Source organism: Herpailurus yagouaroundi, unplaced genomic scaffold (assembly GCF_014898765.1).
Source record: "Herpailurus yagouaroundi ecotype Mexico unplaced genomic scaffold, PumYag 163, whole genome shotgun sequence".
Lineage (NCBI taxonomy): Eukaryota > Metazoa > Chordata > Mammalia > Carnivora > Felidae > Herpailurus > Herpailurus yagouaroundi.
In genome coordinates, this window is record NW_024412404.1 from 40,612,938 (window position 1) to 40,634,049 (window position 21,112).

Here is a 21,112-nt window from a genome sequence, read left to right on the forward strand (position 1 = left end):
ATGACCCATTTTGGGTCTCTCTAGTACGTTGAGGTCCCTCCTCCCCTTTTCCTATTTCAGCTGTGTTAACTGTCACCTTTCAGACCCATCAAGAGGCCCTGGGGAAAACCCCAGCAAGGAGACTGCAGTGAGAGGCACCAGGATTAGAGAGAAAATGACGGCTAATGGGCCTCGTCCCTCCTCCCTTACCAGTTCACGTTTTCTGTAGCGTTATTGACCCGTCATTAGTTATCCGTCCAAGGTCGCTAGGCCTGGCCCAGCTATAAATCATGGCGGCTGGAGGGGGCCTACAGGCAGAGCGGCGGTTCCGGGATGCAGCGGAGAGCTCGGCCCCCAGCACAGCCCAAAGGAGTCACAGATTGCCCAAGAGCTGGGAGAGCTTCCGCTGAGAGGTTAGGCCCCTCTTCCTACCCACCCTAGCCACCCTCCTCCCCCCCCCTCCACTCGCCCCTTCCATTTGCTTTCCCCAGCGTCACCTCTCCCTCCATCGCTCTTTTCTCCTCTCCTCTTTTTCTATTTCCTCTCAAAGCTCAGCTACAAGGTTGGGGAGGGATGGGGAGGGTACTGGTTCCCTCTTACTGGTCGTCTCACCCCATCTGGTCTCCCAGTTTATAGCTTCCAGTAGCAAGGACAGAACTCACCCAGGGGGAAACTGAGGCACAGAATCCTGACCAGAGGTGAGTCTGGGAAAAGGGTCCCCAGCATACCACATTAAGGTAACCAGTCCAGGATCCTGCTCCCTGCCGGGTGATGGGGAGGGTCTACCCACCCATGGAGGGGCACTAACCCACATCCCCCAAGGCATCCTCTGGAGGAGGAGGGAGGGGCTGCGTAGCGGCAACGCATTCCGGACCCTTCCAGCCCCAACCTCCTACTCCCCTTCCCCGACCTGGGAGAGAAGCTCCACTAGGCGGTTCCTCCCCGTACCTGGCGCACTCTCTGCCACACCCCCATCCCGGCCTTCGCACACCGCAGGGCCGCTTCGCCCGTCCTCTTCGTCGGTCCTCGCGCGCCCTCTGCTGGCCTGTTCCGGGAAGTGCGCCCGTCGACCTCAATACCTGTCCCATCCCTCCCCCTATACACCTGGCAGTAGCGGCCCAGCCCACCCCAAGGCTCCGCCCTCATGATACCCATTTTTGGCGACCCCCCGTCCCTGAAGATGACTCCTGGAGCATTCCTGTGTCTCGCCATCCCTGTGCGTCGGAGCAGCCCTTCCCTTTCCAGATCCCAGAGAGGCTTGATTGTCTGTTCCTATCGGGTAGAGGGAGTGAGGTCCAGAAAGATAGAACTTGAAACATGGAGAAGAGAGCTTTCCTCTTGCCTATGGAGCCAGGCTCTGGAGGGATATCTGTGGTCTGAGTCTGTACTTCACAGTAAAAACTGAAGCTGCATAGTTGCATAGTATAGATTGGGCAGCAAGTAGGGCTTCTCTAGGGCATCTTCCTGGAACCTTCCTCCTTTACTTGATTCTGCAGCTTCTGTACGCACTTGGGTGGTGGAAGGCTAGGGAGGCCCTCAAGGTGGGGGTGGGGAACCTTGGCTCTCAGAAGCTCTGAGGTGGGGGCTGCAGTCCTTGGCCCCTTAGGTGAGAAACGAGCTGCCCAGCGCTCCAGGACTGTTCTCCATCAGGGAGAAGAAAGGCATGGCCTCTGAGGCCTTCTCTCCTCAGGTCAGACACTAAGGGTCCCAGGCTTTCTCCCCATTAGGCAGCTTGAGGGGAAGAGGAACAGGCCAGGAGGGTGATTCCTTTCCAATGGGTGTGTGGTCTAGCAGGTAGGTAGGGTGGCCTGACCAGAGGCCCTTGTCAAACTGGCCCCAAAGTGCTCCCAAAGTCCATTGAGTCCAAAGTCACAGTGATGAGAGAGGATTTCTCAGGGGAAATCTGGAGCTGGGGGAAGGTGGTGTCTCAGGCCAGTCTAGGCACCCATCAAGCCCTGTGTGGAGCCCATGTGGAATCAAATCAGGCATGTGTGGGGCTGACAGGTAGAGATCAGGTATGTGCATGGACATGTGTGGGGACCACGTGTCAGGAATGTATAGGGATATATGTGAGCTATAGAGCCAGAACCCCTGCTTCTAGCAGGGTTAGAGCTTAGAGTCTATGTCCCCCATACCACTGGTTCTGGAGGTTAGAGGTCAGGAGCTCCCATCTCAGGGCAAGTGGGCATTTGCTGATTCAGAACTCCAGGTTTCAGGGCCACGGGCTATGACTGTCAGCATCAGTATTAGGAACCCTCCACATACTGAAAACTTAGGTCTCTTTGCTTTAGATACGTGGGAGAAGGAGAGAGAGAGAGGGAGGGAGGGAGGGAGGGGGGGGGAGAGAGAGAGAGAGAGAGAGAGAGAGAGAGAGAGAGAGAGAGAGAGATTAGAAAGCCCAGTGAGATCCAGCTACAGCCATTCCCAGAAAGGAGCTCAGGAAACCGAGGAGCAGAGGAGCCTCTCTGCTCCTCCCCCACTCACACTGTCTCTCTCTCTCTCTTTATCAAAAATAAATAAACATTAAAAACAAAACCAAAAAACTCTGGGATGGGAAGGGAATCTCTGTCTGCAATTGCACTGAATTAGCCTGCCCCTACCCACATCTTGGAAGGCTTTGCCTGAGCAAATTCCATAGAAGTTCCTCCTGTCAAGGACCCTTTGCTATGAGAGGTGAATCCCTGCTCCTCATAACCCTGGGGTTCAGGCTCCACCTTGCAAGAGTCACAAATTTAAATGTTTGCAAGAGTTGGATCCCAGGTAAAGCAATAGGGAGACGTGATGACTTTGGCAGCTGGGGAGCAGCTCCAGTCAATTGTTGATATGTGGGAACATGGGGGGAGAGAAATGGCATTGGGATAGAGACCCAGACCTCTTCCAACTTTATCTCCCTCCTTCCCATCATAGGAGTCTCCTAAGACACCCTTCCCCTAAGTCTGTGTATTAGCTTTCTATTGCTGCATAACAGATTTTCACAAATTTAGCCCCTAAAAACAAAATCCATTAATGGTCTCAGCTCTTTAGGCTGGAAGTGCAGGAAGACTCAGCTGAATTTCCTGCTTCCAGTCCCACACAGCCCAAATCAAGGTGTTGGCCCAGGCCGAGTCCTCACCTGGAAGCTCTGGGGAAGATCAGCTTCTTTTTTTTTTAATTTTTTTTTTTTTAATGTTCATTGATTTTTGAGACAGGGAGAGATAGAGCGTGAGCAGGGGAGGAGCAGAGAGAGAGGGAGACACAGAATCCATAACAGGCTCCAGGCTCTGAGCTGTCAGCACAGAGCCCCACGTGGGGCTTGAACCCATGAACCATGAGATCGTAACCTGAGCTGAAGTCGGATGCCAACAGACTGAGCCACCCAGGCGCCCCGGGGGGAGATCAGCTTCTATGCTCATTCTCACTGTTGGCAGAATTCAGTGCCTTGTGGTTATAGGACTAAGGTCCCCTTTCCTTGCTGGCTGTCAGCTAAAGGCTACTCTAAGTTTCTCCACGACTCTCCCTGGTCCTTGCACGCAGCCCCCTCCATCTTCAGAGCCAGCAAAGGTGTGTTGACTCCTCATGCTTGGACTCTCTTTGACTGCCCCTTTCTACTAGCCAGAGAAAACTCTGCTTTTAAAGGTCTCATGGGCTTAGCCAAGGCTCACCCAGATCATCTCCCTTTTGCCATATAAGGTAATATTACCACGGGGGAATAATACCTCGTCATAATTGAAGGCTCCACCCACCCTCAAAAGGGAGAGGGTAAAGGTAACTGAGGTCTTGCTTAGAATCCTGCCCACCACACCCAGCCTCCAGAGGGGGTGAAAGCATCCCTCACTCCTGGTCCCAACCCCGCGTGACACCCTGGGCTAGTCACCACCCATCTCTGCTTCTCAGTTTCCTCATCTCTACAATAGGGCAAGGAGCTGAATACAATCTAAAGCCCTCCCAGAGCCCCACTGAGAAGAGCAGGCCTGCATTCCCCTCCGGGCAACCCTGCTGCAGGGTTTGGGAAAGGGCCTCACCGAGGAAGAGCAGTAGCTGGGGCAATCACACGGCCCAGCCAAGGTACCCAGTTTCAGAGGGCCAGCCGCCCAGCTGGCCTAGGCTATAGGGAAGTGGAGGCGCCACTTCTGCTGGTCAGAGACCAGAGGCCAGGTCCCACTGGAGTCTGCCCAGGGCAAGGTGGCCTGCACCTAGTCAGCAGGGGTGTGGGGCCAAGGCCAGGTCAGACGGGCAGCGGAGCCTTCTCCTCTCCCCACCTCTCAACTGGAGCTAGCCTTCAAAATCCATCTCCCAAATCCATCCTGTCTTCCCTCTTCCAGGCCTCTGGGTCTCCAAAGGGGCCTCTCAGAGTCTTCCGGCCCCTCCCACCTAACCCTACCTCGCAGGGGGGAGTCGATCTTCATTCACACCCTGGACACTCTGGGCTGTTCCTGCGCAGGAACCAGCAGGGGGTCTCAGGAGCCCCTCATCTGAGAGTCCCAGTCAATCACCCTGAATCTCCCCCTCCCACCTCCCCACGGTAACAGAGGCACCTCTTCTCACAGGCTCTCCTCCCCCCCTCCCCAGGCTGCGCTTTCTTTTCTGCTTTCTTTTCGGGGGTCCCCACCCCCTCAGGCTCCCACTAAGGCCTGGCCACGGGGCTGGAAGGAGCCCTGCTCAACTCCATCCAAGCGCGGGAGCTGGGTGAGAGGCGGGGAAATGAATATTAATTTATCATGATTAGGCAAATCCGGCAGGGAGAGCCGATTCCGGAGGAGGCTAAAAAGATGAATTTCAGCAATAAAATTAAATAAGGACGGACGGGCAGCCCCTCCTCCCTCCCGCTTTGCTGATCTCTCTCTTTCTTACAATTTATGAGGCCAATTATGAAGATGAGGTTGGAAGTTCCTGGAACTTCACTAAATGCAAACGGCGGTCCCTGCTGTTCCCATCAAATTAATTAACCGCGCGCTATTGATGGCCGCTCAAGGCTGACGCAGGCGGCCCGCCCTGCGGCCGCCTCCACGGACACGAGGACCCAGAGTCCAGAGCCAGCCAGGGCCCCATCACGTTCTGCAGTCCCTGCCGGGCACTACAGGGGACTCCGCGGACCGCCCTTCCAGCCCCCAGGCCCTGCCTGAGCCCTTGACAACACAGGGGCGTGCTAGGGAGGTCTACATCACTGCGCACACCCACACACACGTGGGGCTGCCCACACACATACAGATACAAAATCCCGAACTCGTAGTACACAAACATGGGCCCAGAATGCACATTAGACACTCAGGCGAATGAACATGGAGTCGAACAGCCTGGGGCTCAGCTTCTGCACTAACTCCCAGTGTGTTCCCCTGGGGCTTGTTGAGGCCCCGGTTCAGACAATGGGGATGAAGCCTGGCCCAGAGTCCAGGTCAGCTTTGGGTCTTCGGCCCTGAGGACCCCCCTGTTCCAGGGCTCAGAAGCAGGGCTGCCCAGTGGCTCATGGGTTCTGGAAAACTAGCTGGCTGGTGCCTGGAATGAAGGGCAGAATGGACATGCGGCTAAAGGTCTTGGGGCTGAGCCCAAGGCTTGGAGTAGCTCCTGAGTGTCTGCAGAGTCTGGGTAGCAGCAGGTGCCCCAACAGCTATAGCTTCCATGTGAGGCTCATCTCTGAGATGGTGGGAGGGGCTGAAAGGGGCTCTCCTGTTGGAGTGAAGAAAGGGAGTGAGGCCAGTGTCTTCTCCATGTTCTGGTCCCTAGTCCTGGCAAAAGCCAGCCCATCCCATTTAAAGGGACAGGAATCCCATAACTATCCTGGAGAAGCAAAACAAAGGGCCTGGGTTCTCCATTCCCAGCCCTTGATACCTGGAGGGTAGGACATGGCTGGACTTGCCCACCTTGTCATGTCCGCTTCAGGCCAGGAGGCTCTTGGCCCTGTGCCCACACCTGTACCCCCCCCCCCCCAAGAAGCATCCAGAACCCAGGAGGAGAATTTGGCCTTATCTTGTTCCACTTTCAGTGCAAGTCTGGGACCAAGGCCAATGTCATCCCACCCAGGCCCTGGGAAAAGATAGGGCTCCCAGCGTGGTGGGGTTGGGACAGAACAGCCCAGAGAGATCTGTATTTTGGGCACAAAATGTCAGAGGGAAACGGAAATTAAGGAAGGCCCACACTGAGCAGGTGGCAGCCAGTTGGAGAGGGCTGGGGCCCAGGGCTTTGCCTGCCATCTGACCCTCCCCACCTCCAGGCATGTGAGGCTCCCACCCTTCCCCACACCCCAGCTGCGCTTGCAGGGGCCTCCTGTGCCTCACGGCAGGTCCTTCCACTCACTAGAAAGGGAGAGGCCAGGACACGCCCAGTCTACTGACTCTCTATATTGTTGCGGTAACAAATCACCACCTTTGAACAACACAGTTATCACCACACAGCACTCCTGTTAAGGAGTCTGAGGCAGGTCTCACCAGAATAAAGTTGAGGTGTTTCCAGGTCTGTGTTCCATTATGGAGGCTCTAGAGTAGAGTAGACTCTGTCTTCTCACCTCTTCCAGTGTCCAGAGGCTGCCCACATCCCTTGACTAGTGCCCCTCTATCTTCAAAGTCGGAAACATCACATCTCTCTGACCTTCCTTCTGTTGTTACATCTCTCTGTGTAGGTTTTCTGCTAAGGACTCATAATTAGATTGGGCCCACAGGATCATCTCTTCTCAAAATCTTTAATCATATCTGCAATGTCTTTTGCCAAGTAAGATAACATACTCGCAGGTTCTAAGTTTTAGGATGTAGACATCTTTAGGGGACCATTATTCTGCCTACTGTACATGTGATCTGGCCAGGAACAACTCTGGCTCTGAGACAGAGTGACGACAGCTGGGATAGGGGTGAGAAGCAGGCTTGTGGGCCCTTCTCCTCCTCCTTGGGACCAGATGGTGATTGGGTGGTAGTTTTGGGGTACTCAGTTGCTAGACAGGATGCCAGTTCCCACCAGGGCTCCAAAATTCAGTCTCCCTTTCTGGCAGAATGGGGCACTGGGCTGCAAGCCTACCCAGAAACCAAGTTCAGGCTCTGAACTACCTGGGGATCCTTCTAATACACTTTTTGCTTAGCTTGGACTCGGAAAACCAGCCCCTCCTCCAAACTGAGCAGCCTTTCTCCAGATAGAAACACTTCCCTCAGCTTTTCTCCCAGGCTCCTGTGTCAGACTGAGTGGCCAAGAGGATACCACCTCCAGAATGGGTCTCTCTGGAGGGTGTGGGTGCTCTTCTTTCTTTCCCAATTTCCTGTTGTCCTTGCCAGGAGGTGGGACAAGGAGTTGACTTGGTTTGAAGGTAATCTTTGGAATTCTGAATCTCTTGGGAGGAGGTTGAGGGGCCAGGTCCCTGTTTTCAGACACAGAAGGCAGCACTATCCTTCTCTGTAGTTCTGGGGATTTTCTGTGTATGGGAAGTGGTTAATTGGCCAAGTCACCCAGTGACCCACTGGTTCCCTCTTGCAGCCCTGGAGGCCCTATTACTGTGGGCCCAGACAGGATGCCAGGGCATTTATGTGGGAAGCAAAAGGAGAGAAGCAACTTCCACATTTGGACCTGGACACTCCAGGCTTTGGGTTTCTGCCAGCTCTGACCCTTGCTGGGAATGATGGCAGACACTGGGGGCCTAGTTCAGAGTAGACCTGGCAGAGCTTGCAAGCAGGGTCCAGAAGCAGCCTAAGGGGCCAGGAATTTGCCTGGCTTATTCATTCCGGGCCCCAGTCAGCCACACCTCCCTGGGAATAGAAGCTCCAAGGGACTCACCCCTCACGGAGGCTTCTAGGCCTTTGACGTGGCTGTCTCTGGTTGGTACTAAGCTGTGAAAAGGGTTCCCAGACTCCATGAGCTTTAGATTCCTTCCCCAGCATGCCCCGTGCAGGTGGGGCCCCAGGGCTTGGGCTTGAGTTCTGAACTAGAGTCGGGATCCCTATGCCGGGATGCTGGCATCCCCTGACCGAAATCAGGCCAACAAAGGCCAGCTCTGAGACTCTGCAAGTTACTGACAGAGACACAGGACTTAGTACCTGCCCCCCCAGCCCTGCCTCCCAGCCAGCACACTCAGGCTTGCGCCCATCTCTTCAGCTTCCAAACCCCCCATGCCAGGAGGCCTCTCCAGGCCCCTTGCTGCTCCTCCCAACACAGCCACCTCCTCCAGCCCTGTGCACATTATTCTTCATAGTGGGTATGTCCAAACCTTCTTCCCCACCCCACCACTCCCCTCACCAAACTCTCCATCCTGCGAGGTCCAACCTCCAAGTGCCATCCTGGTCCCACCAGCTGGACTTGCTCCTATCCCCTCTATCAAACTGAGCCCCTTAGCCCGACTCCCAGTCCTCCACCAGCCTTGGCATACAGCATCGTCTCTAGAGTAGGCTCTTTAGTTTTCCCCAAACAGGCAGGCTATTTCCCTGCCAGCCTTCCCCTCCCCTCCACGCAACCTCGTCTGACTGCCTCAGCACTGCTGGTAGCACAAGTCACCAGTTCCTAGTAAGTCTTGTCACCTTTATGTCCTGATAGCCTGTTCTAGGGCAGGGCCCACAAGAGATGCTAATGCGGAGACAGGCACTCCTAATGCCTGACTCCATGGATTCTCCCTTTTACCCGTCCATCTCTGCCCCCCTTCTGAGCTCAGGAGTGGACTTAAGCCAGCCCTTCTGGAGAGCAGTTAACTTGCCTTTCTGGGCTCCCATTTGGCTCCCATCTCCATCCCTGCCCGGGTTGAAGGCAGGCAGGGACTGCAGCAGTTCACAGACACCAAGCAGGCTGAATGTCAAGTGCACTTTACTGGGCCCCTGGGCCTTCAAATGCTATCCTCCCCAAGCCTGGTCACCCCGTCCCCACACCTCCAGCTGCACAGGAAGCGGGCTAGGGGGAGGGAGGACATGTGAAACGGCTTGTTCTCTTGCTCCAAAGGGTCTTAGGTGATGCTCAGCTACAGCTGCTTGCCCCTCCCCTGCAGCCCCCATCCTGCCCCCAGCAGAGAGACCCTCCTTGGGCAGGGAAGTGGGGGTGTCTGGGCCTTCAGCACAGGAAACTGGCTTCACACCAGCAGCTGTTCTTGCTTAAAATGAGGCGGGGGGGGGGGGGGGGGGAGGGGGGGGGGAGGGGGCGTGTCCAGAACTCCACCAGAGGCAGTAGTGAGGCAGAAGGCCAGCAGTCTGCTCTTGTTGAGGAGAGGGCTGGACAGAACGTGGGAGCCAGGCTGGCCCTTTCCCTCAGGCCCAGGCTGTTGAAGTAGTGAGGTTCAGCCCACTAAGGCTGGAGACAAGCACTGGATGGCCAGGTGGGGCAGTCCCCCTTCCCCCTAGCCACGGGTCACCAGTCCCGCTCGGCTGGCTCTCGGTAGGGTAGGCCTAAGAGCCTGAAGACATCCTTCTCAGTGGGAGTGGGCAGCACTCGGCCAGGCCCCACCTTGCGGCCTCGGCTGTCCCGGACCACAGCGGTGCTGAGGGCATGCTCCGACAAGCTCATGCTCTTGGTCTTGGCCAGAGCCCGCATGGAGCGGTTGAAGTGGGCAGAGCCAGTGAAGTAGAGCAGGGCGCAGGCAAACTCGCTGTAGGGCACAACGATGATGTCCAGTCGTCGGTGCCGCCGCCCCGGCCCTGGGAGCTGGCACACACCCAAGTACTTCTGCTGCTGGCCGTTCTCCTCCTGGCTCACCAGGTCATCCGTCAGGAACCCTGGCGCAACATGGGAAGGCTGCTGGGAGGGCAGGGAGCCAGGCTTGGGCTGCCCCGTCCTCCCAGGTCTCTCCTGTTCATCCCTGGGTCCTCCATTCCCTGCGCGTGAATTTCTTTGCTGGGCAACCTTGCCCTCTCTGCACCTGCCTCCTTAAAACACGCATGGCCATTCCTCCCCATGTCCCCTGCAGTGTCACAGAAAGGTGAGATCAAGCAATTAACCTGCGGGCAGTATTGAGCACCTATTACTAAGTGGAGGGGTGGTGGACTGTTTCATCTCTGCCCTGAACTGGCTCTGGCCACAAGAGAGAGGTGGCACTCTCACGAAGCCACCTTCCCCTGCTTCCTGCCAAGAGCTTGCGACTCTGAGGCCCTCCCTCCTGGGGGTCGGCTAGCCTCGTCCTGCCTGGAGCCAACCTGCTCACCCAGAGATGGAGCTTATACCTTGCTGCCGAAGGCTGTCAAGGAGGCGATTGAAGACGCCCTGGTGAGACCGGCCATCCGGGTGAGTGAGCAGCACATCCACATCACCACAAGTTGCCTTCCCGCGTCGGTAAGAACCACATGCCACACACAGCAGCCCAGGGGTGAAGGCCTGAGCTGATTCCCGGACCTGAGAAAGAGCAGAGGGGCAGGGGGGAGGGCCTGTGGGCCTCAAGCCCTGCAAGGAGTTCGTCCCCCTTGACAGCACAAGAGCCTTCCCCGACCCAGGAGCCCACATTTCCGGCTTATGCCCCGAACCAATCCCTGGTCGCATCACACGAGCCTGAGGGAAAGACTAAAGGAGGAGATGTCAGAGATCTACCCTGGGGAATGGCAGTTCTCCAGCTTCCCTAGGACAGAAGAGAAAACCTCGTGCTCATACCACCAGAGGCGGCCTGAAGAGGGATCTAAGAGGTGTATGCTCTGATTCTGAGGAAAGACACTGATCTTTCCTCCTGGAGCTCTTTAAAAGCGGAGAGACACCCCTTCTCTTGGCCCCGGCCCCAAACCCTATGCCTGGGTATGTCTGCTTAGGACAAAGGGCCAGGTGCCTGGAAGCCCTCCAAGGCCTGGTATGGATTTGGAGCTTAGAGCAGAGTGTGAGTTGGGGCTTGAGGCTTCATCAGGTGGCTAGCGGGGTGCCCCAGGCTGAGGCCTGGGGGGAAATGGAGCCTAGAAATGCAACCGCACCTATAGTAAAGAAAAAGAAAGAAAGCAAAGAGGGAGGCAATTCTGAGCCAATACTCACACCCTTACTTGGAGGAATGGGCTCGGTGCAGAGGGAATCAAGACAGGGGGCTGTCAGCTGAAGGATCAACCCTCACTGAGAGGAATAAGCCCATTAGCCTCCACCCCAGAGACACTGAAGCCTTTCATATGCAGATGACCTCCACGCCTCTACCCCAGGACACTGAGATTTCTGGGGCCCTGGATACTCCAGCCAGGACACCTCAATTCTCCTGACAGGCATGGCTCTGCTAATCCTCTCAGTCCCTTCTTGAGCCTCCCAAGAGGATGGGAGGAGACCTAGGATGAGTAATCCCATCAAAAACTCCTAAAGCTGGAGCCCTTAAGTGGGGGGAGCAGGCCAGGTGGGAAGCCACTGCTGTTCGAATGGGTTGGGGGCTGGAAGCTCACTGGGACATTCTCTGTGCCTGGACACCGTGGCTGAGTGACGGCGTCATTACTAGCACCAAGGTCTGGTGATGGGTGGACAAAAGGGCCTGTCCATCTATCTTGCGCCAGTCTCATAGTCCCGTGGCCTAGTGGCCTGGAGTGGAGCTGGAGGCTAATTTTAACTAAAGTGGGCCAGGGTCTCCACAGAGTCCTACCTGATCAGAATCTGACTCCAAAGTAGCAAACCTTGCCCACAGCAACCACCCCATAATCCTGAAGCTGACTGAACAAATGATATATCTAATCCTAAATACACCCTAGTCTCTCTCTAATCTAGGTTTTATACGAATTTACTCTCTAATCCAACGCTAAACCAAACCCTAATGTTGGCCAAATCTTATTTCTAGGACAATGACAAATCTTAACTAAAAGCATCCAATGTTAAGAAAACCCTACTCTTAATTCGGGCCTAACCTTAACTCAACCTAGCTTTTCTCTAACCCCAAACCTAACTGTACTGGCACTGTGCTTCTACACCAACTTTAACCCACACCCTGAACCAGTCTCAGGTTGGTGGGGGGGTGGGTGGGAGAGCCTTCAGAAGGCCCTTACCTCTGGAAAGAGATAAAAAAAAAACCAACTTTGGACATTTGTACAAATTTTGGAGAGAAAAGAGTCTATAGTTTTCATCGGGTTCTCAGAAAAGTTTGTAAATCAAAAAACATTAAGTACCTCTGCCCTGACCCAGACCTGGCCCAGTTCAAACCCCAATATCCTCAAGTAGTTCTGACCATATTCCACCTCTAATCCAGCCCAAACGTTAACCCAGTCCTAACATCATTCTAGCATCTCTGCCCATGTTCACTCTACCCTCATCCAGAGACCTGGTGTTGTAGCCCTTCCCTACCAAAGCCACCCTCCCCTCCAGCTTCAGTCTCAACTTGCTCTTGCCTCACTGGTCCCAACCTCTGCTGGTCCACAGCTTCTTCTGACTTCCCGGCTGAGGGATCAGGTGTTCCTGACTTTCAGCCAGGCCATGAGCTTATAGCAAGGCTCCTCACTGCTCTGGGGCACCTGCTTACTGTCTGTTCAATCTCTGCAGCCTCCTCCCTGGGTATGCGTTCCAGAAAGTCATCATAATGCTTCAGGCCAATGGTCTGCTGGGTAGTCAGGGAGGCCTGGCTGCGGATGTCTTCTAGGGTCCGGAAACCCTGGAAAAAAGAAGCCAGATGAGGAGGCTGTGAGCCGCCAGGACCAATGGAGAGGCAGTGAGTGAGCACATACACAAGGCTACCATCACCCCCAAACTCCAAGGAAGGTTTGAGGTAGGACCAACCCCAGGAGTGGTTGGGTCTCTAATCAGTGGGACTCAAGAAAGGTAGGGAGCACAGGAGACACACCCCAATCCAGCCCTGCCACAACCCTAAAATAATGGTTCATGAATCCATCGGTCTGGGGGATTCCGGGCATGGCCAGATTGGGGAACCATTGATCTGGATACTCAGCCCTGAGTCCTGGTCTTCTCAGGAAGGCCCTTGCTGGTCTGGGAGACAGAGAAACATACTTCTTATCTCTGCCTACACAACAGATTAATGCCTCAAGGCTACCAAGCAACAGGGCAGTTCTGGAAGCCAGGAGACCTAATCCCCTTGAAAAGTGGTCTCACTATAGTCTGGGTTCATTCCCATCAGAGTACAGGGTATGAGAACTGTGGGGCAGGACCTCTGAGAAAGAGCAAAACTGAAGTAGGTGCAGGGACAGGTACCTGCTGGTACCACATCTGGGCAGTCTTAGCTCCAGCTCCCCAGATGTTGGAGAAGAGCTCCAAGACAGGCACGCTCTCACTGATATGGTCCAGCTTCCGCAGATGCCCGCTTTCCAGGATCTCTACGATTTTCTCGGCCATCCGCTTTCCAATCCCGGGGATACTGAAGGCTTCCTGGGGAGGAGGAGGCAGAGGTAGAAAAGAAGAATGAGAAGATGGCAGGTGCGGAGCCAGTGGTAGGCTAGCAGACTCCTTCAGCAGGTATCTGAGTGAAGGCCAACCTGGCTAGTTGGCAACTGATGGCTGTGTAAAGCCTGGGCACAACTGAAGATGAGAAGTTAGGATAGAATGGGCTGGGAAACTTGTCTTTTGGTTCTCAGAGGGATGGAGGCGAGCACAGGAAGTAGAGAAAAGGCAGTAGTGACGATCCTAGTCACCATTGCCCTCGCAACAGTGAGGGCAGACATTTACTGAGGTCTGACTGCGTATCGGGCCTTACTGCACGACAGCGAGCATCTCATTTGGTCCTCATGGGAACACCTGAGTTTCTCACTCTTCTTACTTAGTTCCTTTTCCTTGCTCTAAGGGTTTAAGTAACTTGCCTGGAATCACACAGCGAATGATGGGAACCAGAATTCAAACTCTGGTCTGTTGGCCTCCGGAGTCTAAACTTTTTAAAAACTATTTACTATGGAAAAAATTCCAAAATAGAACAGTACAATGAGGGGCGCCTGGGTGGCGCAGTCGGTTAAGCGTCCGACTTCAGCCAGGTCACGATCTCGCGGTCCGTGGGTTCGAGCCCCGCGTCGGGCTCTGGGCTGATGGCTCAGAGCCTGGAGCCTGTTTCCGATTCTGTGTCTCCCTCTCTCTCTGCCCCTCCCCCGTTCATGCTCTGTCTCTCTCTGTCCCAAAAAAAAAAAAAAAAAAAACCTTTCCAAAAAAAAAAAAAAAAAAAGAACAGTACAATGAGCCCCCAAGTACCTGTCAGCAACTTCTGTAATTATCAAGATTTTGTCAATCTGCTTTCATCCATATCCCCATTTTCTTTTGTGGAAGTCTCAGACATCATAAAATCTTAAGCATTCCACCCAATCCCCCTTGTGACTGGTGCCACCACCAACCTCTGGCCGGTAAACAGAAGGCCCCCCATCTCCCCGCATACCCTGCACTGGCCCCCGGGTACCTGGTAGGAGGTGACAGGCTTGTGGAAGCTCTTGAGGGCATTGATGGCCTTGGCATAGCCCAGGGCCCTCCACTTGTCTCCCTGAACATTGTAGGCTTTGGCCAGCACTTCCAGCTTCTCTGTGATGTGGGGGTTGTGGTTAGTTGTCTTCTGGCTCGAAGGCTGTGCACAGACCCACTTATCCAGGCCCTCAGGGGCTGGGCTTGGTTCATCATCTCCCTCAAGGGGTGTGGGGTAGTGGCCACTGATAAGGGCTTCCAGATCAGCTGTGCTAACCTGGTTCTCTTCCCCATCACTGGTTTCATCATCAGAGCCAGGCTTGAGGGGGAAAGAGATGAGACAATAAGTTCACGCCCCCCAAAGAGCTCCTCAAAGGTGGGGGCTGAGCCTCCTAGTCAGACCCAGGGATGAGTCAGACCTGCACCTCCTTAAGTGTGGGGCCATGTTCCACCTGGCTTCCCCCAGTGCCCAGTCCTAGAATTCCCAGTGGTATGTGGTAGATGTGGCCTGGCCAAATGCAGACATGGTGGATGTTGGGAAGAGCCAAATGGCCTCATAAGAAAGAGGTTCTTCCTCTTTCAGGGGTCTAGGACTTTCTGAACCACCACCAGGCCCTGCCTGTTTCTGTGACCTAGTTCCCAGGGGAAGGGAGCTGTGAGGGCTGGGAGGCTCCTGACCTGGGCTTGGGTGCTCAGGGCCTCTTCTGCCCTCTGGGGAGGAGACACAGGCCTCGTGAGAGGAGAGGGAGGAGAGAGGGCTGTCCTGAGCAGAGCCTCATGGGCTCCAGGAGGAGCAGAAAAGTCTTGGTCTGCCTTGCTGACGTGTGGTTGGTCCGGGTACCTGCAGGGATGGTGATGGCAAGTTAAGATCCCAAAGGTCTGGCCCTACCTCTGCTCCTAATACTCTACTTTGAGATCTTGGTTTTCTAATGTGTCCGATTAAGACAATGAAAGTTATTTTGAATAGCCCAAGAGGAGAGCTCAGGATGCTGCCAGAAAACACTGAGGAAAGACTGGAGCCAACCCACCTGTTAGGGATATAGATGCTGAATCCTGCCGTGTCCACCAGCCTCCTCTCCTGCAGGCACAGGCTTAGCCAGGTGGACTTCACCAGCTGAGCGCCCTGGGGCAGCCGGGGCAGTCCAAGGAGGCGGAGGGCTCGCTCACAGTCCATGCCTTCATCCACCACAATGTGAGTGACGCCTGGGGCCTGGGCAGTGCATATCTGGCCACCGTGCTGGATAATCTGCTTCTCAAAGAGCTCTGCCCGGGCTCGCCCAATGCCACTGGGCACAACATGGGCCTGCAGGGAGCTCAGCCATTCTGTGTAAGGGACATCCAGATGCCTATTGTCAGATATGATAACTGTCATATATGTCATAACTGTCAGATATGATCCGAATGAACCTTTTACAGTCCTGTGCCCCCAAACAATCATTTTTCTTCCATCTAGACAGCCAGCCTTCTGGGGAATTCTGCCACAAACATACAGTTAATTTTCCCACGGACCATCACTTGATGTAAGGGGCAAGGATTTTGGTATGTCCTGTTCCCTCATGTAATCTAGAACAGTGTCTAGCACACTGTGGGTATCCTATATATCACTTCATTTATTTATTCTTTCAACAAGTATTAACAGACACCTACTATTAATAGACAGAGCAAGTGGCCTGTCAAAGACTGGGGCCCAAGCCTTGTGCAAGGGAGATACAAACCAACCTGTAGTCCGTGGGTGGGCAGAATCAGCTCTAATATCCGAGCCTAGACATGAGCAACATAGGAATCCTAAGGGTTCAAGTACATGAGGGTTCTGAGGGTGAGTCTGCTCACCTCCTGCTTCTCCATCTTCTTGCTTGGGAATCTTTGCAAGTGCTTTTGATGATGGATCGGCGTGAATTTTCTTCCGCTTGGGAAATGCCTTCAAGATGCCCCTGGGGTCCATTGAGGAATGGCCGGATCCTGGCCTTTAGGTTTTAGATTTGATCAGGGCAACTATCACGTGGAAACCCAGAACTGAGGTTACCCAACCCTTTGCCTATGGAGGTGGTGTCTCTAATGACCAGGGTTTGGGGGCAGTAGCCCAGTTCCTTGGGGTATCTCAAACCCAACTGAACTTTAGCAGTTTAGCCTAGCACTCACCAGCCTTTCAATGTCAGAGTACTGGGGAAAATAAAGGGAAGGATGGGACTATTAAGGAACTTCTGAGTGGTACAAAATGATATTCCTCGGAGGGGTTGCTCTAAAGATTCAGCGCAGTGTCTGCCCTGCTGCATCCCACTTTGAAAGGGCTCTACCAACAGGAGATGCTAGGCTAGGAAATGGAGCTACATCTTTACTTGGGCTCCCAAGAGGATTGACGGACTGGGGGGAATCTGCATATAAACCCCACATGATCTTTCTCTACCCCATCACAGATCCGCATAGGAAACCCTGGGAGAGCAGGGTGTTAGGGAGGCGGGGGAACGCCCTACACCTGCCCTGGTCGCGGACCTCCCGTCACGGGGGTGCTCAGCCCCGCAGGTGCGGGGAGACAGGGCAAGGCAGCAGCAGGTGTGGGGCGCCTTCCGAGACTAGAGGAGTCGCGGCCTCACAGCTGGGGGTGGAGACGACAGGCAGCTGTGGGGCACCCGCCGCGAGCGCAGCTGGCGCGCGCCAGGCACTCCCAGCTGGAGGCCAGAGGAGGGCTGGAGTGTCCGCACCCTGACCTAAGGATCCCTGCCCATTGCAGTGATTCGGTCCCAGGTGGGGTCAACTTCAGGCCCCGCGGGTGGGCTGGAGTAAACCACTTACCAGGGCAGCCAATGAGAGCGGACGAAGGGCGTGGTGGGTGGGAAGTCGGGGGCCGGAGGGGGTGGGGGGAAGGGTAAATGCTCAGAACATCTTCCGGGTCATCCGGAAGTGACCGTAGGCGGAATGGTTGCCATGGCAGCGGCCGGGGCGCTTGGCTGGGCGCAGGGAAGATGGCGGTAACCGGTTGGTTGGAGAGTCTCCGGACCGCCGAGAAGACGGCGCTGCTGCAGGACGGTAACTCGAGACCCCTCACGAGCTCCCTAGTCCTTTTCCCCCAGGGTCCAGCCCTCCGCGCTGGCACCTCCGCGAAGGGCCTCAGAGCCTGGGACGGTCGAGCTGGAAGGGCCGCGGCCGCCAGACAGGCCCAGTCCCTCATTGGCAGATGAGGAAACTGAGGCCCAAAGAGATGACGTGACTGGAACACGCGTCTCTGGACACCTCCTAGTTTCCTCTACACCACTTCGCCCAGCTCTGAATTCTGTTACTAATAAATAAGTTCCTTCACATTCGTTAAGGCATTTGCTCCCTGCAGCTGCCCGAGAGGCTGTTAATTTTCCACCCCATTTTGTAGAAGAGGAAGCTGAAATCCAAGAGTGTTTTAGACCAGCCCTAGCCCTCCCCACCCCGTCCAGTCAGCGCGGGTTCTGTTACTGAACGCAGCCTGGCGTCAGGAAGAGGCGGGAGACCTAGGATCTACTTACCACTCTGCCGTTAAATCACAGCCTCTTTACTTGCTTGGACCTCGTTTTCTTTCTCTGTAAAATGAGCTGGATGGGCTACCTCTGAGGTCCTTTTCAGCTGTAATATGTTTGTAAGTGAACTTCTAAATGTTTTTTCTGTAGCGAAAACAGAGCGAGGGCCCCAGGACTGTGCCTGAAAAAGGTGGGCATAGGGGTATGGAGTCTTGACTTTCTCTCACCCTAGGATTGGCGGATATAGGACCCCCAGTGCTTCAGAGCCCTTTCCTGGACCCACTTGGCAGCCAGAATGCATTGGATCTGAATTTTTGTAGCTTTTAGGATACCAGTAGAGGCGCACATCTGTAGGCAGAGGCCAATCAGGGAAGCATGTAAATTAACATCACCTGCTCATTTGCTCGTTCATTCACGCAGCATTTAGGGAGGCTTTTACTATGTGCTGAGGTATGTACTAGAGCAGAGAGGGGAAAAAATGTAAATAAATGAGAGTGTGTGTTAAATAGAAGTTGGAATCTTTTATAAAGTGCTATGAGAGCACAAAGGGGGGAATGATCGTTTCTTTGAAAGAAGACCTGACAGAAGAGGTGATGTTAATACGTCCTAAAGAATTAATATGTGTTTGCTAAGTGGAGAAGAGGGGATGGCTGTACCAGGAGGAATGACTCACATGTAAAGAAAGGTGTGGCAGTGTGAGAGTATATGCCTCATTAATAGGGGAATGACAAAACATTCAGGGAGGCCGAAGCACTCACCCAGTCAGAACGACCCCCCCCCCCCACCTTGTCAGGTGCTAGGATGCAAGGGTGAATAAAAGTGCTCTTTTCTCAAGGAGCAGTGAGGAGAAATGGTGGGGCATGAAGAGGGAATTTAGATAAATTGGAGTATGTTGTGATAGATCTCCTATGCCGAGCTAAAGATTTTGGACATTATTTCATACAGCAGTGGTTTTGGTTTTATTTTAAAAACTAGATATGGGGCGCCTGGGTGGCTCAATTGGTGAAGTGTCCAACTTCGGCTTAAGTCATGATCTCACCGTTTGTGGGTTCGAGCCCCCGGTTGGGCTCTGTGCTGATGGCTGAGAGCCTGGAGGCTGCTTCAGATTCTGTGTCTCCCTCTCTCTCTCTGCCCCTACCACCCCCCCCCCATGCTGTGTGTGTGTCTCTCTCTGTCTCAAAAAAAAATAAACAGATAACATAGATTTTACCATTTTAACCATGTTTAAGGATACAGTTCTGTGGCATGAAGTATATTCATATTATGGTACAGTCATCCATCCATCCATCTTTAGAACTTTTTCATCTTCTTCAACTGAAACTCTGTACCTGTCAAAAACGAATTCCCCCATTCCACTCCCACTTGTTGCTTCCACTTGTTTAGCTATTGTGAATATTACTACTGTGAACATGGGTATACAAATACTTGTTTGAGTATCTGCTTTCACTTCCTTTGGTCACAGGACAGTATCTAAACAAATATTTCATCATCTAGGATTTTGTTTTTTTTGTTAGTAGCATCACAGAAAAGTACAGATAATTATATAATCTTTGGGTAAGGGAGGATATTCTAAGCACAACTCCTGGGTAGTAACCACAAAGGAAAAAAATAGTTGACTATAATAAAAATTAAACAATCGTTTGGGAACACCCACTTTATTTTTTTTTTAATTTTTTTAACATTTATTTTTGAGACAGAGCATGAACAGGGGAGGAGCAGAGAGAGAGGGAGACACAGAACCTGAAACCGGCTTCAGGCTCTGAGGTGTCAGCACAGAGCCCGATGCGGGGCTCGAACCCACGGACCATGAGATCATGACCTGAGCCGAAGTTGGACGCTTAACCGACCAAGCCACCCAGGCGCCCCTGGGAACACCCACTTTAAACAAAGTTAAGGGGCGCCTGGGTGGCTCGGTCGGTTGAGCGTCCGACTTCAGCTCAGGTCACGATCTTGCGGTCTGTGAGTTCGAGCCCCGCATCAGGCTCTGGGGCTGATGGCTCAGAGCCTGGAGCCTGCTTCCGATTCTGTGTCTCCCTCTCTCTCTGCCCCTCCCCCGTTCATGCTCTGTCTCTCTCTGTCTCAAAAATAAATAAATGTTAAAAAAAAATTTAAACAAAGTTAAAAAGCAATTGAAACAATATTTGCAATATATGATTCAGGGTTAATATAAAGTTCAATCAGATCAGTAAAAAAAGATGAATACCCAAATAAAATAAGCTAAGACCTAAACAGGTAATTCACTAGAAACGACCAATAAACCCTTGGAACAGTGTTCAACCTTACAAATATTTAAAGCTATGCGCATTTTCCTAGTATGTTACTAGAGCATGGCTTTTGGCCTCAAATGAGCTTAAGTCCAGGTCTGTCATTTCACAGCTTTATGAGATTGGACAAGGTGTATGACCCTTTTGCCTCAATTTTCCTCATTTATGAAACACATAGTGGGGGCATATAGGGTCACTGTGAGAATCAAATGCGATGAAACATGTAAAGTGCCGGCCACTAGTAAGCACTGCACCCTGCCTGGACTCAAGATGGACTCCAGGGGGAGAAGAGGGTCAGGCCACACCCTCAGCTACTCACAGGCAGCACCTTGTACCCCACTCCTGACAGGAAAACACTTTCCAGCTCTATGAGCCATCCAGATGATTGAGGGCACTATAATCTAGGGGCATGCTAAGAGGCTCTGCAAATTTGGGGGTGAGTTTCCTCAGAAAACAAGTTAGTAGTGACTTAAGGGAACTGTGTCCAGAAGAGTGAATTAGATGGGAAAGGGCTTGGTAGATCAGATAGTGACTCCTTTAGCTGCTCAAGGTCCCTGGGGTTCCTATTCATCAAGTGTAGGTTGGGTACCTGTCCCCTGTTATTAGGCTCACTAAGGAACCTACTTCTATCAGCTTATGACTATTATATAGGTGGAAGAGTTGGGCTAGGAGACTCTCCTGGATTCTTGAATTCTTTTTTTTTTTTTAACGTTTGTTTATTTTGAGAGAGAGAATGAGAATGTGAGTGGGAGAGGGGCAGAGAGAGAAGGAGACAGAGGATCTGAAGTGGGCTCCCTGCTGACAGCAGAGAGCCCTCACGTGGGGCTCAAATTCATGAACCTCGAGATCATGGACCTGAGCTGAAGTTGGATGCTTAACCGACTTAGCCACCCAGGCACCCATGGATTCTTGCATTCTTTCAATGAAAGTTGAATCAGTGTTCATTTATTCTTTCAATTAATATTTAGTTGAGCTCCTGGTATATCCCAGGTACTATGCTTGATGTTAGGGAAACCATAGGCAAGAGGGATGAAACCTATCTGATAGAGACAGGCAGTAATCAAAGAATCACACAAATGTAAATCATAACCAAGGTAAATACCGTGAAGAAAACATGTAAGGACTAACATTATGTGGCTGTGTGCTAGGAATGGCCTAGAGATGTGTAGAAGGCAGAGCAATGGCATGGCTAGAAGG

General features: G+C 53.1%; 2 protein-coding genes across 5 annotated transcripts in view; one reads left to right on the top strand and one right to left on the bottom strand.

Moving 5' to 3' along the window:
* Positions 1-8,707: 8,707 nt before the first annotated feature.
* On the bottom strand, positions 8,708-17,018 carry POLL (DNA polymerase lambda). 2 transcript variants are annotated; one of them, XM_040486232.1, is made up of 9 exons: positions 16,960-17,018; positions 16,000-16,133; positions 15,198-15,492; positions 14,848-15,010; positions 14,171-14,488; positions 12,988-13,161; positions 12,305-12,433; positions 10,068-10,236; positions 8,708-9,623 (listed from the first exon to the last, which is right to left on the bottom strand). In XM_040486232.1, exons 2-9 carry the CDS (start codon positions 16,109-16,111, stop codon positions 9,259-9,261), a joined length of 1,725 nt encoding a protein of 574 aa, XP_040342166.1. In that variant the 5' UTR covers positions 16,112-16,133; positions 16,960-17,018; the 3' UTR covers positions 8,708-9,258. The 2 variants fall into 2 exon arrangements, with proteins under 2 accessions (XP_040342166.1, XP_040342167.1); XM_040486233.1 differs by having other exon boundaries at positions 16,000-16,161.
* A 38-nt stretch (positions 17,019-17,056) lies between these two features.
* DPCD (deleted in primary ciliary dyskinesia homolog (mouse)) overlaps positions 17,057-21,112 on the top strand; it is a 30,036-nt gene continuing 25,980 nt past the window's right edge. For all 3 annotated transcript variants that reach the window (XR_005793627.1, XM_040486234.1, XM_040486235.1), the window contains exon 1: positions 17,057-17,193. Coding sequence is in view for 2 of the 3 variants with exons in the window: in XM_040486234.1 (XP_040342168.1) it covers positions 17,130-17,193 (64 nt within the window). In the remaining variant the exon portion in view is untranslated. The remainder of the gene's footprint in view (positions 17,194-21,112) is intronic.

Bases quoted from the DNA above. Each gene is read 5' to 3' on its own strand.
- POLL (XM_040486232.1), bottom strand. From the start codon at position 16,111: ATGGACCCCAGGGGCATCTTGAAGGCATTTCCCAAGCGGAAGAAAATT. The intron at 15,011-15,197 runs GTGGGTTGGCTC...CCATCCCTGCAG, and splicing joins AGCATCTATATCCCTAACAG to GTACCCGGACCAACCACACG. The intron at 10,237-12,304 runs GTAAGCAGGTGC...GCTCTTTCTCAG, and splicing joins CTGCAGAGATTGAACAGACA to GTCCGGGAATCAGCTCAGGC.